This window comes from Cygnus olor, chromosome 1, assembly GCF_009769625.2.
Source record: "Cygnus olor isolate bCygOlo1 chromosome 1, bCygOlo1.pri.v2, whole genome shotgun sequence".
Classification (NCBI taxonomy): domain Eukaryota; kingdom Metazoa; phylum Chordata; class Aves; order Anseriformes; family Anatidae; genus Cygnus; species Cygnus olor.
Genome location: NC_049169.1, coordinates 201,689,563 through 201,707,436, shown reverse-complemented (window position 1 = coordinate 201,707,436; position 17,874 = coordinate 201,689,563). Strand labels below are relative to the sequence as shown.

The 17,874-nt window shown below is 58.1% G+C and overlaps 2 protein-coding genes across 2 annotated transcripts; both read right to left on the bottom strand.

Moving 5' to 3' along the window:
• Positions 1-486: 486 nt before the first annotated feature.
• Positions 487-5,197, bottom strand: LOC121063686 (sialidase-like). Its single transcript, XM_040544347.1, has 5 exons — positions 4,920-5,197; positions 2,632-4,332; positions 1,264-2,058; positions 943-1,090; positions 487-811 (listed from the first exon to the last, which is right to left on the bottom strand). Exons 1-5 carry the CDS (start codon positions 5,118-5,120, stop codon positions 693-695), a joined length of 2,964 nt encoding a protein of 987 aa, XP_040400281.1. The 5' UTR covers positions 5,121-5,197; the 3' UTR covers positions 487-692.
• Positions 5,198-9,396: 4,199 nt separating this feature from the next.
• LOC121063685 (sialidase-like) lies at positions 9,397-14,107 on the bottom strand. Its single transcript, XM_040544346.1, has 5 exons — positions 13,830-14,107; positions 11,542-13,242; positions 10,174-10,968; positions 9,853-10,000; positions 9,397-9,721 (listed from the first exon to the last, which is right to left on the bottom strand). The coding sequence occupies exons 1-5, from the start codon at positions 14,028-14,030 to the stop codon at positions 9,603-9,605; spliced, it is 2,964 nt and encodes a 987-aa protein (XP_040400280.1). The 5' UTR covers positions 14,031-14,107; the 3' UTR covers positions 9,397-9,602.
• Positions 14,108-17,874: the final 3,767 nt, after the last annotated feature.

The window sequence follows — 17,874 nt, the reverse complement described above, 5'->3', positions numbered from 1 at the left end:
CGTGTGAGGAGTGTTGAGGGAGCTGGGGTTATGTAGCCTAGAGGAAAGGAGGCTGGGGGGAGACCTTATCACTCTGTCCAAGGACCTCAGAGAAGGTTGTAGTGCGACGGGGGTCAGTCCCTTCTCCCAAGCAACGGGCGATAGCAGAAGAGGAAAAAGTGGCGCCGGGGGAGGTTTAGGTGGATACTGGGCAAAATTTCTTCAGTGAAAGGGTTGTGAAGCATTCGAACAGGCTGCCCAGGGAAGTAGTTGAGTCACTATCCCTGGAGGTATTCGAAAGCCATGTGAATCTGGTGCCTAGGGACACGGTTCAGTGGTAGACTCGGCGGTGCTAGGATAACGGTTGGAGGTGATGATCTCTGAGGTGTTTTCCAACCTAAGCGATTCTATGATTCTATAATTCTATGACTGGGACAGGCCCAGGGTGCCAGGTTGGCATGGCCTGCACCACTCTTTCTCCTGAGATCGACGACACAGAGAGGAGCATTGGGGGCAAACGTCTGCCTGAGCTTTTATTCACAGCAGAAAGCAGCCGCAGCTGAGCTGAGGCTGGGGGCAGGATGTGGTGGGGCATCTGAATTCCTGGGGCGCTGTCCTGTGCCTCCCAGTGATGCTTCTGTGGGCGCTGCAAAGCTTCCTGAGGGCCAGCTGCCACCTCCGAGCGCCGTCCTGGTGCTGGCAGCCGGGCGCTGCTACTCTCGCTGTCCTGCGATGCAGCTGCAGCAGAAAGCCCTGCGCAGAGCCCGAAGTGCCCTCCTGACGCGGGAGGGCCGTGGCTGGCGCGCTGGGGCTTGTGCGAGGTCAAGGATGCCTGGGGGGGACAGAGAGGTGTAGGTTAGGGCCTGAGCGGGTGCTGGGCAAGCCTTTCCCCCCCTCCAAGGCCTTTCCCCGGGGAGGGGTGGTCCAGGACCAGCCAGCCCCCCGGCGCGTGGTGCTGCCAACCTAGTCCTTGGTGCTGCTCGTTGCGCTGAACAGGCCCGGCCAACAGACCCTGGGACGGTGCTTGTGTCTGGGACGTTGCTGGCTCATCCGCTGGCGTATCTCTGGTGCAGGAGGAGGACTGCGCTTGGCCTCCCTGCTCGGCGGCAACCTGCATGGGGAGAGCAAGAGCACAGGCAGGTGGTGAGAGGGATGTCAGCCCTTGTGCCTGGGGCGTCTGGAAATGGAGAGCAGCAGGCAGCTCCCCAGCACGCACACCCCACGCGCTACTTCTGCCTCTGGCTGCCCTCGGTGCCTGGTGCCCACCACGCGTGCTGTGCTTACCTGGTGCCCCGGAACCATAGCCAAGGGAGTAGCTGCTGCTCCTGCTTCATCAGCTGCTGCTGGACTGAGATCTGTGATGTCCTCCCTGAGAAGATCTGCAGTCATAGGAGAAGCCACTTCTTCTTGTGGCGCCGCTGCTGCAGTGAGAGGGGCTTCCGTGGCTTCCCCTACAGCACCTCCAGCCAAGGCAGAGGCCGAGGATGTACAGTCTACAGGCTCTGCTGTGGGAGGAGGCACCCTGGGTCCTGTGGCCGAGGGAGCAGTTGGTGCCTTGCTCGTGGCTCCCTGGCTCATGGCTACAGCATGGCGTAGGACTGCAGAGACGATGATCCGGGCTGTTTCATACAGATCTTCGTCACAGGCACTGGAGGCAAGTTGGGCACGTCCCTGGCTCTCAGCCATCACCGCAGTGCTGTGCTCACTGGGGGTGGGACAGGCTGATGGCTTTGATTCTGGAGCCCCACGTATCAGGGGAGGCGCTCTCTTCCCCTCATCTTCAAAAGCAGGCGCTGATGGAGGACTTGCTGGCCTGCTCTCCGCCGGTGCTGTTGCGGTGAGAGGCGTGCCGTGCCTCTCTTCCCCTGGACCTTCTGCCAGGGGAGCAGCTGATGGTGCAGTGTCCGTGGGCTCCAGTGAGCCAAGAGAGGCGCTTGTTGGGGGTTCTGCTGCTTCTGCTGCAGCCTCCGTGTCCACGCTGCTGGATGAGCTGCCCTCTTCCTGGGGAAAGGCCTGTGGTTCCTGGAGGAGGCTGGGGAACCTGGGGTTGATCCAGGAGTTGAAGATGACAATCTCTTCCTCTTCATCCGATGCCACAGGACCGCTTTCTTCCCTGCCCCGGCCCTGGCTTGTCCCCTCGTTGCCGCTCCCCTGCGTGGGTTTGATGTTTTGCTCTCTCTGTTGCCCTTGCTCCTCACCCGTGTCTGGGCTGGCTGGTGCAGGGTCTCTGCTGGCAGCCGTTGTTCCTGCACATACCCGGGGGTCAGGCCCTGGCAGAGCAGTGGTCCCCCTGCTCTCCGCGTCTGTCTGGACCCCGGCTGATCTTGTTGCTGTCACTGTGCACCCTGTGTGTGCCAGGTCCCCCAGTGCTCCAGCTAAGGCAGATGCTGAGGATGCAGAGTCTGCAGGCTCTGCTGTGGGAGGAGGCACCCTGGGTCCTGTGGCCGAGGGAGCAGTTGGTGCCTTGCTCGTGGCTCCCTGGCTCATGGCTACAGCTTGTCTTAGGACTGCGGAAACGAGGGTCCGGGCTGCTTCATGCAGATCTTCATCACAGGCACTGGGGGCATGTTGGGCACGTCCCTGCCTCTCAGCCATCACCGCAGTGCTGTGCTCACTGGGGGTGGGACAGGCTGATGGCTTTGACTCTTGAGCCCCACGTGTCTGGGGAGGCGCTCTGTAGCGCTCATCTTCAAAAGCAGGGGCTGACGGAGGACTTGCTGGCCTGCTCTCTGCCGGTGCTGTTGCGGTGAGAGGCGTGCCGTGCCTCTCTTCCAGGCAAGCAGGCGATGTTTCAGTGTCCGGTGAGCCAAGAGAGACTCTTGTTGGGGGTTCTGCTTCTTGTGCTGCAGCCTCCCTGTCCACGCTGCTGGGTGAGCTGCACACTTTCTGGGGAAAGGCCTGTGGCTCCTGGAAGAGGCTGGGGAAGCTGGGGTTTATCCAGGAGTTGAAGATGATAATTTCTTCCTCTTCATCCCATCTCTCAGGACCTCTTTCTTTCCTGCCCCGGCCCTGGCTTGTCCCATCCTTGCCGCTCCCCTGCCTGGGTTTGATGTGTATCTGTCTCTGCTGCCCTTGCTTCTCACCCCTGTCTGGGCTTGCTGGTGCAGGGTCCCTGCCGGCAGCCGGTTTTCCTGAACGTGCCTGGTGATGGCGCCCTGGCAGAGCAGTGGTCCACCTGCTGTCCGTGTCTGTCTGGACCTCGACTGCTCTTGTTGATGTCACTGTGCACCCCGTGTGTGCCAGGTCCACCAGTTCTGCAGGCCGTTGGCCGTGTTCCCAGCTTTCAGCCATTGTCTTTGCCAGGACTTCAGACACAAGGGACTGTGCTGTGTCCCGCAGTGCTGCGAAAGAGTCTGTGGGGCAGTGTGGGGCAGCCTGCCGACTCTTCTTCCAATCCTGGGGTACTGCTGTGAGGAGAGGTGGTGTTCTGTGGCCTTTGCTCCTGGGACCTCTGCACAAGGGAGGAAGCTCTGCCTCCCTCGTGGCTCCCTCGTTGCAGGCTATAGCACTGCTAATGACACTGGAGACGAAGGCCTTTACTGGGTCTTCCATGTCCTCGGCGGAGGCTGCAGGGCTGTTTTTGGCAGGGTGCTGACTCTTCTTCCAGTTCTGGGGCACTGCTGTGAGGAGTGGTGGTGTTATGCGGCCTTTGCTCCTGGGACGTCTGCCCAAGGGAGAAAGCCTTGCCTCCCTCATGGCTCCCTGGTTCCGGGCTATGGCACTGTTAATGGCAGCGGAGACAAAGGCCTTTACTGGGTCTTCAATTTCTTCGGCAGGGGCTGCAGGGCTGCTTTTGGACGAGTGCTGACTCTTCTTCTTCCCATTTTGGGGCACTGCTGTGGTGAGAGGTGGTGTTCTGTAGCCTTTGGTCCCGGGACCTCTGCCTGAGGGAGAAAGCCTTGCTTTGCTGTTGGCTTCCTCGTTGCAGGCTAGAGCGTTTCTTATGACTGTGGAGACGAAGGACCGTACTGTGTACTCCATGTCCTCGTCAGGGGCCACAGGGCTGTGTGGGCCACGTTCCCGGCTCCCTGCCCTCACTGCCTTGTCCCTCTCACCAGAGATGCACGGAAGAGGTGGCAGAAGCTCTTGGTGGCTGTGGGCCTCTGTGCCCAACGCCTTTGCCCTTCCTGCAGCTGAAGATGCAGAGGCTGTTGCTTGTAGACGGGGCAGCTTGCAAGTGACCCTTTCAGATGACGATGTCTGTGCTGCACGCGCTTGCTTGGGTGCTGCTGCCTGAGTCGCTGCCTGCCTTGGGAAAGGCGGCATGGCTGGCAGATGGATTCTCTCTTCCTGCCGCACCCCACTGTGTGGCAGCGTCTTCATGTCTTGCAGCTTCTCCATCTGCAAGAGAAACTGAGGAGAAAGGCCGGGTTACTTTGGTCATTTCTGCCATTCCCCTCCACGTCCCCCTAATGGTGCTCCTGTGAGCTGCCCTGCAGTGGCCCCATTCATGCCCTGGCAGCTGACCACGCACAGCGGGGCTCGGCTTGCCAGGGTAATGCCCTGCCTGTCTCCTCCTGCAAGTGCTGCCTGCTCATCGGAGGCTGCCAGGGCTGCCAAAGATGTTCTTCCGAACCCTCCTGGGGCTCCCGACTCCGTGTGGCAGCTGCCAGTGTGACGCACGCTCTCTGGGCACGACCGCACCGGCAGCCTGTCCGCATGGAGGGACGATGGAGGCAGCTCCTGGTTGCGGACGGCCAGGTTGAAGTAGGCCACGCTGCTCTTTGTGCCTCTGGGCACAGAAATGCCAGGGCCACGCGGGCTTTGGCTGTCCTGGGGGGTCGGCTCTTCATGGAGAAACCCCAGGTTTGGGAATAACTGTGTCCAGGCTGGAGGTGTTCAGGGCCAGCTGGCCAGCTTGCTCCAGCACCGTTCCCACCCTGGTGCTCTCCGTGCCATCCCGTCACGCTGCTGTCCCTGTCTTGCTCCCTGAGCCTCACCTGGCGCCGCTCCTGTACCCTCTGCTGCCCTTCAGCGGGCTGGGAGTGATCCTTATTCTGCTGCTCCATGGTGTGCTCCAGGTCCTCTGACCGAGAACTCCAACGGGCACCCAGGCGAGCTGCTGCCTCCTGAGAGAGCTGCTCTCCTGAGAGTGAATGGGCAGCCCGGGGCTCGGGCCTTATAAGGGACACCGTTGCCATGGGTACCCCTCCGTGTCACAATGGCCTTTGGGTACGCCACCGCCCACGCATCACACAGCCCCAGTGGTTGACGTCGGACACCCCAGGGACACCGTCTCACACACCCACAGCAAGGTCCGGATTGGCAGGCACCTCTGGCTCCTTCCAGCCAGTGCCCCCGGCTCAGCCCCAGGTCGGTATTTCTCAGGGGAGTCAGCTTAGCTCCCTAACTGCTCCCATCAACTGCGCGTTACCTGCTCTGCCAGGAGGTGCTCTGCTCGGTCACCTGGGTAAGCTTCCTGGCTCTTTGGCTGACTCCCCACACATCAGCAGAGACCGCGCTCGAGCTTGGACGCCCATCAGGCAGCCCTGGCAGTGCAGCTGGAGCAGGAGCAGGAGCAGGGATTCCTCCCGTGTCCGGGCAGCCAGAGGCCTGTGGCTCTAGGCACTGTGAAGGACTCCCAGAGAAGCGGGCACCAGGTAGCGGAGCCAGTGGAGCTGGCGGAGAGGTTGCTTGAGGCGGGCTCTGGCGGGGCTGCGAGAGGAAAGCCCTGGGCAGCCGCAGGAAGATTCCCTGCTCGTTGCTTTAAGAACAAGCTGTGGAGAAGCTTTCAGCGGCAGAGCCACAGCTGTGCCACGCTGGTGTTTAGCCCGCAGCTTCTCTGGCTGCTGAAGCAGGTCCTGTGCTCCAGAGTTGCGGCTGAAACAGTGTTGGTAACACAACGGTGTCTTTGCTGGAACAGGTTGCCCAGAGAGGTTGTGGAGTCTCCATCCTTGGAGATCTTCAGAAGCAGAATCCTCGGAATTGTGCGTAAAGGCAGTCCTTTGGGGAGAAAGAAAAGGAATTGGAAAAACAACCCAAAAACTAGGGAAAAAGAAAAAAAAAAAAAAAAAAAAGCAATGGTTAGATATTGTATAATTGTCTGCCCTGAAAAGCCATTAAAAGGAACTTCACCCTTTTGTCCACAATGCTGGTCTGATGAAAATTCTGGCTTTAAGTTTATATGTAAACAGTAAGACTCCTTTTTCGGAGGAGGAATCAAGCAATGCTCCCTCTAATCCTAATATTGCACCGGAGGCAGCAGTAGCTGCACCAGCAGCGAAGTATATGTGTATGTGTTTGAGCCAAAGTATTGTTGTGAAGTGAGTGACTCCTCGAGGAACTCGGCCAGAGACGATACAAAAAAGTCTGGTTATTGTTCTAAGTGATATATCCTTGCAGTATGAATGAGAAGTTTAAGGGGCCTCTCTGCGTGATTGCGTGATTGTGCTGTGGGAGTGAGACGCAGCATCGCTGCGAAGCGAGCGCGGAGTTCCGATCCGTGGTTCTGTATTCTCCGTGAGGGGAACGGCCGGAGTCGAACGAAGCGCATGACAGATCGAAAAGGAAGTGCTGTTTTATCTAAGTGTCGATTGGCGGTGCCCAATACATGGGCCTGGTGGCGTATCTTGTAATCCTATTTTGTTCTTAAACCTTTGGAAGGGACCTCGAGAGATCATCAGGTCCAACGCCCCCTGCCAAAGCAGGTTCCTTAGAGCAGGCTGCCCAGGTAGTTCAGACGGGCCTTGAATATCTCCAGAGAAGGACACTGCACAACCTCCCTGGGCAGCCTGTTTCAGTGCTCCGTCACCCTCACCGTGAAGAAGTCCTTTTGCATGTTGGTGCGGAACTTCCTGGGCTCCATCTTGTGGCCATTACCCCTTGTCCTGTCCCCACAAACCACTGAAAAGAGGTTGGCCAAATCCCTCTGTCTGCCACACTTCAGGTATTTATAAACACTGATAAGATCCCAACTAATTCCACTAACCTTGGGCAGCTCCCGACCCATCCTCTGACAGCCCTGGCGGCCATTTTGCAGTTCTGGTTTCCCCCTGTGCCACAAGCTGGCTGAGGCCTTGGGCTGTCCCCAGCACGGCTGTGGGGGATGGCGGGCGGCATCTAGACACATGAGGCCTTTCTTTTTCTTTGTGCGGAAGGAAACCTGCTGTCTGGAGAGACAGTGCCTCTTTTCTCCAAGTACCGCAGGGTTCCATTGTAAGTGACATGGCCTCTCACTTGGTGGGCCCTGTTTTTCGTCATCATTTGTGAGGGGCTTCTGCATCCCCCCCGATCACTGGCTGTGGCCAGGGCTTCCCCCCAGGATGTCTGGGCAGGCCCATGCCGGTGGGCAGGCTCTGGGTGGGCCTTGTCCCCTGCAGGGGCGGGCGTCTGCCCCTGAGCCCACATCCCACGAGCAGCTCCTGCACTCGTGGCTGCCCCTGCCCGGGGCGCTGCCGCTGCTTCTGGAACCTTCCTGCAGCCTCTGGCAGCTGGCGCCTGCTTGGCGGCGGCGCATTAGGCTTGGCAGCCTGGGATCTGCGGGCCGTGCCAGCCTGCAGCATGGCATTGGCGGCCTTGTTGCCGTCCCCAGGGCACGGCTGAAGGGGGATTTGGGGGGTTTGCTTTCCAGGGACTGGGAAAGTTGGGGATGCAATATCCCACTACATGCACAGGCAGTTCGCGCTGAACAAGGTGGGCTTTGCAGCCTCGTCCTCCCCTCATACTCTGCTCCTTCCAGGAGCTGCCACCCCACAGAACGCCTCCTCAAGCAGAAGTAACACCCCAGCGGTAGCCTGCAAACTGCAGATGTGTCAGGGGCCCGTTGCTGCTCTGGCAATATGCACAAAAAAGCCCAGCTCCAGCAGAAGGACGGGATCCGTACCGCCTGGCGCTTGTGCGTTGCCTATGGCCTGATTGGGCAAGCCAGCATGTAGTCGGAGCCGGTTCTCAAGGCTGTCCCTATTAGTTGGGAACCCCGTGGAGGGATTTTCCTGAGCTGAGGGTGTTGGCTCTGCTCTTACTAGCCCAGATCTTCGTTAGAGGGCAAAAAGAAGGGAGCTGGGAAACTCCCAGACACTGAGGCCATCTCCAGGGCTCTCCAGAGTGACGCCATCTGGCACCTTCCCATGAGCAGTGGCCAAAGCACAAGGGCCCATCTTCTTTATTGGAGAAGTCCCACACGGGATTTCCAGTCCCAGAAATGCTTCAATACTGTTCCTCCTTTCTTGCTTTTCAGCGTGTCTTAGTACCTGGGCTGGGTGCCTCCTTCCTTATTAAACTGGGGCTGTCCATGGGGGGCTTTGAGCTCCTCCATGGAAAGAAGCCCACCTTTCAGCTCTCGGAGAACTTTGCCTGTCTTCACGGAGTCCCACATAAGAAAGAAACTTTTCCCGTTTCTTTCTTACGTGAATTTGGCCACATCGGCAGCAAAAGTGTCCTGACACATGTCCTACTGACTGCCTTTTCCTTGCTGGGCAGCTGGTTGGTGAGCAACAGCTGTTGCAGCGCTTCCTCCTCTTGGGTGCTTGCAGGCTGCTGACAGCACGTCAGGTTTTTGCAGTGGAGAATTCCACTAACCTTGCATTTTCAAACGTGATTGTGCAGGCATGGCAGTAGCATAGCAGGTGAAGTACGTTAAACAGATAAGGGGAATGTCCCACAGTCGCCAAATGAGGAGGATAGCTAAGAAAAACAGGACAAGCAGTGCAAAATCAGTAAAAACAAAAATCACGGGCCCTTTAGTCATGAGAGATGAAAAACAAAAGGAACAGGAGAAATTAAAGGTTGGTCAAATAAAATTGTACATATACGGAATAGCAGTAAGCGTCACGTAGTTTGTGAACCTAATTCTCCCCCTGTACTCAGCTCTGGTGAGGCCGCACTGTGAATACCATGTTCAGTTTTGGGGCCGTCACGCCAAGAAGGACGGGGAGGTCCTGGAGCGTGTCCAAAGAAGGGCAAAGAAGCAGCTGAAGGGCCTAGGGAGCAAGTCGTGTGAGGAGTGTTGAGGGAGCTGGGGTTATGTAGCCTAGAGGAAAGGAGGCTGGGGGGAGACCTTATCACTCTGTCCAAGGACCTCAGAGAAGGTTGTAGTGCGACGGGGGTCAGTCCCTTCTCCCAAGCAACGGGCGATAGCAGAAGAGGAAAAAGTGGCGCCGGGGGAGGTTTAGGTGGATACTAGGCAAAATTTCTTCAGTGAAAGGGTTGTGAAGCATTCGAACAGGCTGCCCAGGGAAGTAGTTGAGTCACTATCCCTGGAGGTATTCGAAAGCCATGTGAATCTGGTGCCTAGGGACACGGTTCAGTGGTAGACTCGGCGGTGCTAGGATAACGGTTGGAGGTGATGATCTCTGAGGTGTTTTCCAACCTAAGCGATTCTATGATTCTATAATTCTATGACTGGGACAGGCCCAGGGTGCCAGGTTGGCATGGCCTGCACCACTCTTTCTCCTGAGATCGACGACACAGAGAGGAGCATTGGGGGCAAACGTCTGCCTGAGCTTTTATTCACAGCAGAAAGCAGCCGCAGCTGAGCTGAGGCTGGGGGCAGGATGTGGTGGGGCATCTGAATTCCTGGGGCGCTGTCCTGTGCCTCCCAGTGATGCTTCTGTGGGCGCTGCAAAGCTTCCTGAGGGCCAGCTGCCACCTCCGAGCGCCGTCCTGGTGCTGGCAGCCGGGCGCTGCTACTCTCGCTGTCCTGCGATGCAGCTGCAGCAGAAAGCCCTGCGCAGAGCCCGAAGTGCCCTCCTGACGCGGGAGGGCCGTGGCTGGCGCGCTGGGGCTTGTGCGAGGTCAAGGATGCCTGGGGGGGACAGAGAGGTGTAGGTTAGGGCCTGAGCGGGTGCTGGGCAAGCCTTTCCCCCCCTCCAAGGCCTTTCCCCGGGGAGGGGTGGTCCAGGACCAGCCAGCCCCCCGGCGCGTGGTGCTGCCAACCTAGTCCTTGGTGCTGCTCGTTGCGCTGAACAGGCCCGGCCAACAGACCCTGGGACGGTGCTTGTGTCTGGGACGTTGCTGGCTCATCCGCTGGCGTATCTCTGGTGCAGGAGGAGGACTGCGCTTGGCCTCCCTGCTCGGCGGCAACCTGCATGGGGAGAGCAAGAGCACAGGCAGGTGGTGAGAGGGATGTCAGCCCTTGTGCCTGGGGCGTCTGGAAATGGAGAGCAGCAGGCAGCTCCCCAGCACGCACACCCCACGCGCTACTTCTGCCTCTGGCTGCCCTCGGTGCCTGGTGCCCACCACGCGTGCTGTGCTTACCTGGTGCCCCGGAACCATAGCCAAGGGAGTAGCTGCTGCTCCTGCTTCATCAGCTGCTGCTGGACTGAGATCTGTGATGTCCTCCCTGAGAAGATCTGCAGTCATAGGAGAAGCCACTTCTTCTTGTGGCGCCGCTGCTGCAGTGAGAGGGGCTTCCGTGGCTTCCCCTACAGCACCTCCAGCCAAGGCAGAGGCCGAGGATGTACAGTCTACAGGCTCTGCTGTGGGAGGAGGCACCCTGGGTCCTGTGGCCGAGGGAGCAGTTGGTGCCTTGCTCGTGGCTCCCTGGCTCATGGCTACAGCATGGCGTAGGACTGCAGAGACGATGATCCGGGCTGTTTCATACAGATCTTCGTCACAGGCACTGGAGGCAAGTTGGGCACGTCCCTGGCTCTCAGCCATCACCGCAGTGCTGTGCTCACTGGGGGTGGGACAGGCTGATGGCTTTGATTCTGGAGCCCCACGTATCAGGGGAGGCGCTCTCTTCCCCTCATCTTCAAAAGCAGGCGCTGATGGAGGACTTGCTGGCCTGCTCTCCGCCGGTGCTGTTGCGGTGAGAGGCGTGCCGTGCCTCTCTTCCCCTGGACCTTCTGCCAGGGGAGCAGCTGATGGTGCAGTGTCCGTGGGCTCCAGTGAGCCAAGAGAGGCGCTTGTTGGGGGTTCTGCTGCTTCTGCTGCAGCCTCCGTGTCCACGCTGCTGGATGAGCTGCCCTCTTCCTGGGGAAAGGCCTGTGGTTCCTGGAGGAGGCTGGGGAACCTGGGGTTGATCCAGGAGTTGAAGATGACAATCTCTTCCTCTTCATCCGATGCCACAGGACCGCTTTCTTCCCTGCCCCGGCCCTGGCTTGTCCCCTCGTTGCCGCTCCCCTGCGTGGGTTTGATGTTTTGCTCTCTCTGTTGCCCTTGCTCCTCACCCGTGTCTGGGCTGGCTGGTGCAGGGTCTCTGCTGGCAGCCGTTGTTCCTGCACATACCCGGGGGTCAGGCCCTGGCAGAGCAGTGGTCCCCCTGCTCTCCGCGTCTGTCTGGACCCCGGCTGATCTTGTTGCTGTCACTGTGCACCCTGTGTGTGCCAGGTCCCCCAGTGCTCCAGCTAAGGCAGATGCTGAGGATGCAGAGTCTGCAGGCTCTGCTGTGGGAGGAGGCACCCTGGGTCCTGTGGCCGAGGGAGCAGTTGGTGCCTTGCTCGTGGCTCCCTGGCTCATGGCTACAGCTTGTCTTAGGACTGCGGAAACGAGGGTCCGGGCTGCTTCATGCAGATCTTCATCACAGGCACTGGGGGCATGTTGGGCACGTCCCTGCCTCTCAGCCATCACCGCAGTGCTGTGCTCACTGGGGGTGGGACAGGCTGATGGCTTTGACTCTTGAGCCCCACGTGTCTGGGGAGGCGCTCTGTAGCGCTCATCTTCAAAAGCAGGGGCTGACGGAGGACTTGCTGGCCTGCTCTCTGCCGGTGCTGTTGCGGTGAGAGGCGTGCCGTGCCTCTCTTCCAGGCAAGCAGGCGATGTTTCAGTGTCCGGTGAGCCAAGAGAGACTCTTGTTGGGGGTTCTGCTTCTTGTGCTGCAGCCTCCCTGTCCACGCTGCTGGGTGAGCTGCACACTTTCTGGGGAAAGGCCTGTGGCTCCTGGAAGAGGCTGGGGAAGCTGGGGTTTATCCAGGAGTTGAAGATGATAATTTCTTCCTCTTCATCCCATCTCTCAGGACCTCTTTCTTTCCTGCCCCGGCCCTGGCTTGTCCCATCCTTGCCGCTCCCCTGCCTGGGTTTGATGTGTATCTGTCTCTGCTGCCCTTGCTTCTCACCCCTGTCTGGGCTTGCTGGTGCAGGGTCCCTGCCGGCAGCCGGTTTTCCTGAACGTGCCTGGTGATGGCGCCCTGGCAGAGCAGTGGTCCACCTGCTGTCCGTGTCTGTCTGGACCTCGACTGCTCTTGTTGATGTCACTGTGCACCCCGTGTGTGCCAGGTCCACCAGTTCTGCAGGCCGTTGGCCGTGTTCCCAGCTTTCAGCCATTGTCTTTGCCAGGACTTCAGACACAAGGGACTGTGCTGTGTCCCGCAGTGCTGCGAAAGAGTCTGTGGGGCAGTGTGGGGCAGCCTGCCGACTCTTCTTCCAATCCTGGGGTACTGCTGTGAGGAGAGGTGGTGTTCTGTGGCCTTTGCTCCTGGGACCTCTGCACAAGGGAGGAAGCTCTGCCTCCCTCGTGGCTCCCTCGTTGCAGGCTATAGCACTGCTAATGACACTGGAGACGAAGGCCTTTACTGGGTCTTCCATGTCCTCGGCGGAGGCTGCAGGGCTGTTTTTGGCAGGGTGCTGACTCTTCTTCCAGTTCTGGGGCACTGCTGTGAGGAGTGGTGGTGTTATGCGGCCTTTGCTCCTGGGACGTCTGCCCAAGGGAGAAAGCCTTGCCTCCCTCATGGCTCCCTGGTTCCGGGCTATGGCACTGTTAATGGCAGCGGAGACAAAGGCCTTTACTGGGTCTTCAATTTCTTCGGCAGGGGCTGCAGGGCTGCTTTTGGACGAGTGCTGACTCTTCTTCTTCCCATTTTGGGGCACTGCTGTGGTGAGAGGTGGTGTTCTGTAGCCTTTGGTCCCGGGACCTCTGCCTGAGGGAGAAAGCCTTGCTTTGCTGTTGGCTTCCTCGTTGCAGGCTAGAGCGTTTCTTATGACTGTGGAGACGAAGGACCGTACTGTGTACTCCATGTCCTCGTCAGGGGCCACAGGGCTGTGTGGGCCACGTTCCCGGCTCCCTGCCCTCACTGCCTTGTCCCTCTCACCAGAGATGCACGGAAGAGGTGGCAGAAGCTCTTGGTGGCTGTGGGCCTCTGTGCCCAACGCCTTTGCCCTTCCTGCAGCTGAAGATGCAGAGGCTGTTGCTTGTAGACGGGGCAGCTTGCAAGTGACCCTTTCAGATGACGATGTCTGTGCTGCACGCGCTTGCTTGGGTGCTGCTGCCTGAGTCGCTGCCTGCCTTGGGAAAGGCGGCATGGCTGGCAGATGGATTCTCTCTTCCTGCCGCACCCCACTGTGTGGCAGCGTCTTCATGTCTTGCAGCTTCTCCATCTGCAAGAGAAACTGAGGAGAAAGGCCGGGTTACTTTGGTCATTTCTGCCATTCCCCTCCACGTCCCCCTAATGGTGCTCCTGTGAGCTGCCCTGCAGTGGCCCCATTCATGCCCTGGCAGCTGACCACGCACAGCGGGGCTCGGCTTGCCAGGGTAATGCCCTGCCTGTCTCCTCCTGCAAGTGCTGCCTGCTCATCGGAGGCTGCCAGGGCTGCCAAAGATGTTCTTCCGAACCCTCCTGGGGCTCCCGACTCCGTGTGGCAGCTGCCAGTGTGACGCACGCTCTCTGGGCACGACCGCACCGGCAGCCTGTCCGCATGGAGGGACGATGGAGGCAGCTCCTGGTTGCGGACGGCCAGGTTGAAGTAGGCCACGCTGCTCTTTGTGCCTCTGGGCACAGAAATGCCAGGGCCACGCGGGCTTTGGCTGTCCTGGGGGGTCGGCTCTTCATGGAGAAACCCCAGGTTTGGGAATAACTGTGTCCAGGCTGGAGGTGTTCAGGGCCAGCTGGCCAGCTTGCTCCAGCACCGTTCCCACCCTGGTGCTCTCCGTGCCATCCCGTCACGCTGCTGTCCCTGTCTTGCTCCCTGAGCCTCACCTGGCGCCGCTCCTGTACCCTCTGCTGCCCTTCAGCGGGCTGGGAGTGATCCTTATTCTGCTGCTCCATGGTGTGCTCCAGGTCCTCTGACCGAGAACTCCAACGGGCACCCAGGCGAGCTGCTGCCTCCTGAGAGAGCTGCTCTCCTGAGAGTGAATGGGCAGCCCGGGGCTCGGGCCTTATAAGGGACACCGTTGCCATGGGTACCCCTCCGTGTCACAATGGCCTTTGGGTACGCCACCGCCCACGCATCACACAGCCCCAGTGGTTGACGTCGGACACCCCAGGGACACCGTCTCACACACCCACAGCAAGGTCCGGATTGGCAGGCACCTCTGGCTCCTTCCAGCCAGTGCCCCCGGCTCAGCCCCAGGTCGGTATTTCTCAGGGGAGTCAGCTTAGCTCCCTAACTGCTCCCATCAACTGCGCGTTACCTGCTCTGCCAGGAGGTGCTCTGCTCGGTCACCTGGGTAAGCTTCCTGGCTCTTTGGCTGACTCCCCACACATCAGCAGAGACCGCGCTCGAGCTTGGACGCCCATCAGGCAGCCCTGGCAGTGCAGCTGGAGCAGGAGCAGGAGCAGGGATTCCTCCCGTGTCCGGGCAGCCAGAGGCCTGTGGCTCTAGGCACTGTGAAGGACTCCCAGAGAAGCGGGCACCAGGTAGCGGAGCCAGTGGAGCTGGCGGAGAGGTTGCTTGAGGCGGGCTCTGGCGGGGCTGCGAGAGGAAAGCCCTGGGCAGCCGCAGGAAGATTCCCTGCTCGTTGCTTTAAGAACAAGCTGTGGAGAAGCTTTCAGCGGCAGAGCCACAGCTGTGCCACGCTGGTGTTTAGCCCGCAGCTTCTCTGGCTGCTGAAGCAGGTCCTGTGCTCCAGAGTTGCGGCTGAAACAGTGTTGGTAACACAACGGTGTCTTTGCTGGAACAGGTTGCCCAGAGAGGTTGTGGAGTCTCCATCCTTGGAGATCTTCAGAAGCAGAATCCTCGGAATTGTGCGTAAAGGCAGTCCTTTGGGGAGAAAGAAAAGGAATTGGAAAAACAACCCAAAAACTAGGGAAAAAGAAAAAAAAAAAAAAAAAAAAGCAATGGTTAGATATTGTCTAATTGTCTGCCCTGAAAAGCCATTAAAAGGAACTTCACCCTTTTGTCCACAATGCTGGTCTGATGAAAATTCTGGCTTTAAGTTTATATGTAAACAGTAAGACTCCTTTTTCGGAGGAGGAATCAAGCAATGCTCCCTCTAATCCTAATATTGCACCGGAGGCAGCAGTAGCTGCACCAGCAGCGAAGTATATGTGTATGTGTTTGAGCCAAAGTATTGTTGTGAAGTGAGTGACTCCTCGAGGAACTCGGCCAGAGACGATACAAAAAAGTCTGGTTATTGTTCTAAGTGATATATCCTTGCAGTATGAATGAGAAGTTTAAGGGGCCTCTCTGCGTGATTGCGTGATTGTGCTGTGGGAGTGAGACGCAGCATCGCTGCGAAGCGAGCGCGGAGTTCCGATCCGTGGTTCTGTATTCTCCGTGAGGGGAACGGCCGGAGTCGAACGAAGCGCATGACAGATCGAAAAGGAAGTGCTGTTTTATCTAAGTGTCGATTGGCGGTGCCCAATACATGGGCCTGGTGGCGTATCTTGTAATCCTATTTTGTTCTTAAACCTTTTGAGTGTGACAAAGAGGAAGGCAGGAGCGTTATCTAAGGAACAGTTTAGAAGTTTTTGTACCGCAGATACAACATGAGAATGGCCTGTCCCGAATGGCAAGGGGTGGTACTGGCTATGCGGCAATAAATCCAGGAAGGTGTTGCCCCTTGGCTGGAAGGGAGCTTGCACCCTGGGGGCAATAATTCCAAATGTACCTATTATGGAAGACCCACAACGCCAAAGCCCCCTTGAGACCGCACGCAGAATTAAGAGGACTCCAGATAATCCTCTCGTAAACTGAAACAGGGAATTTCACTCATTGTAGAACTAGAAAATAACACTCTGCATGCAGTCCAGGCACTACAAGAGGAGGTAACAAGCTTGCCAAAACTAGTACTCCAGAACCAAATGGTATTTGATTTATTATTAGCCTCACAGGAGAGCGTGTACTGTAATTAATGCTAGCTGCTGTACGTATGTAGATCAAAAGGGGCGAATTTGACTGATCTCAAAAATATTTGGGAAAGAAACAAATCCTACACAGAGCGGCTCAAGATGACACTTCCTGGGGATTTAGAAACATTCGGGAGAAAGTGACCTTTGTGGCTACCTGAATGGAATTGGCTCAAACAGCTATTTGTTGGTATTATAAAGATAATGGCACTGCGAATCTGTCATCCCCCGTGACATCGGAAGAAAACTATTGGGCCGTAATGTTGGAAAAAGAGAAGAGCGGGGGATGTGAAGAAGTGCAGAAACAGCAAGAGGAGTAAGAAAAGAAGAGGGGGGCACTGTGAGAAACAAAGTTGTGTTTTTGCAGCGGCAGGTGTTTTTGCAGTGGAAATTTCACAGAATCACAGAATTGTTGGGGTTGGAAGGGACCTCGAGAGATCATCGGGTCCAACGCCCCCTGCCAAAGCAGGTTCCTTAGAGCAGGCTGCCCAGGTAGGTGTCCAGACGGGCCTTGAATATCTCCAGAGAAGGACACTGCACAACCTCCCTGGGCAGCCTGTTTCAGTGCTCCGTCACCCTCACCGTGAAGAAGTCCTTTTGCATGTTGGTGCGGAACTTCCTGGGCTCCATCTTGTGGCCATTACCCCTTGTCCTGTCCCCACAAACCACTGAAAAGAGGTTGGCCAAATCCCTCTGTCTGCCACACTTCAGGTATTTATAAACACTGATAAGATCCCAACTAATTCCACTAACCTTGGGCAGCTCCCGACCCATCCTCTGACAGCCCTGGCGGCCATTTTGCAGTTCTGGTTTCCCCCTGTGCCACAAGCTGGCTGAGGCCTTGGGCTGTCCCCAGCACGGCTGTGGGGGATGGCGGGCGGCATCTAGACACATGAGGCCTTTCTTTTTCTTCGTGCGGAAGGAAACCTGCTGTCTGGAGAGACAGTGCCTCTTTTCTCCAAGTACCGCAGGGTTCCATTGTAAGTGACATGGCCTCTCACTTGGTGGGCCCTGTTTTTCGTCATCATTTGTGAGGGGCTTCTGCATCCCCCCCGATCACTGGCTGTGGCCAGGGCTTCCCCCCAGGATGTCTGGGCAGGCCCATGCCGGTGGGCAGGCTCTGGGTGGGCCTTGTCCCCTGCAGGGGCGGGCGTCTGCCCCTGAGCCCACATCCCACGAGCAGCTCCTGCACTCGTGGCTGCCCCTGCCCGGGGCGCTGCCGCTGCTTCTGGAACCTTCCTGCAGCCTCTGGCAGCTGGCGCCTGCTTGGCGGCGGCGCATTAGGCTTGGCAGCCTGGGATCTGCGGGCCGTGCCAGCCTGCAGCATGGCATTGGCGGCCTTGTTGCCGTCCCCAGGGCACGGCTGAAGGGGGATTTGGGGGGTTTGCTTTCCAGGGACTGGGAAAGTTGGGGATGCAATATCCCACTACATGCACAGGCAGTTCGCACTGAACAAGGTGGGCTTTGCAGCCTCGTCCTCCCCTCATACTCTGCTCCTTCCAGGAGCTGCCACCCCACAGAACGCCTCCTCAAGCAGAAGTAACACCCCAGCGGTAGCCTGCAAACTGCAGATGTGCCAGGGGCCCGTTGCTGCTCTGGCAATATGCACAAAAAAGCCCAGCTCCAGCAGAAGGACGGGATCCGTACCGCCTGGCGCTTGTGCGTTGCCTATGGCCTGATTGGGCAAGCCAGCATGTAGTCGGAGCCGGTTCTCAAGGCTGTCCCTATTAGTTGGGAACCCCGTGGAGGGATTTTCCTGAGCTGAGGGTGTTGGCTCTGCTCTTACTAGCCCAGATCTTCGTTAGAGGGCAAAAAGAAGGGAGCTGGGAAACTCCCAGACACTGAGGCCATCTCCAGGGCTCTCCAGAGTGACGCCATCTGGCACCTTCCCATGAGCAGTGGCCAAAGCACAAGGGCCCATCTTCTTTATTGGAGAAGTCCCACACGGGATTTC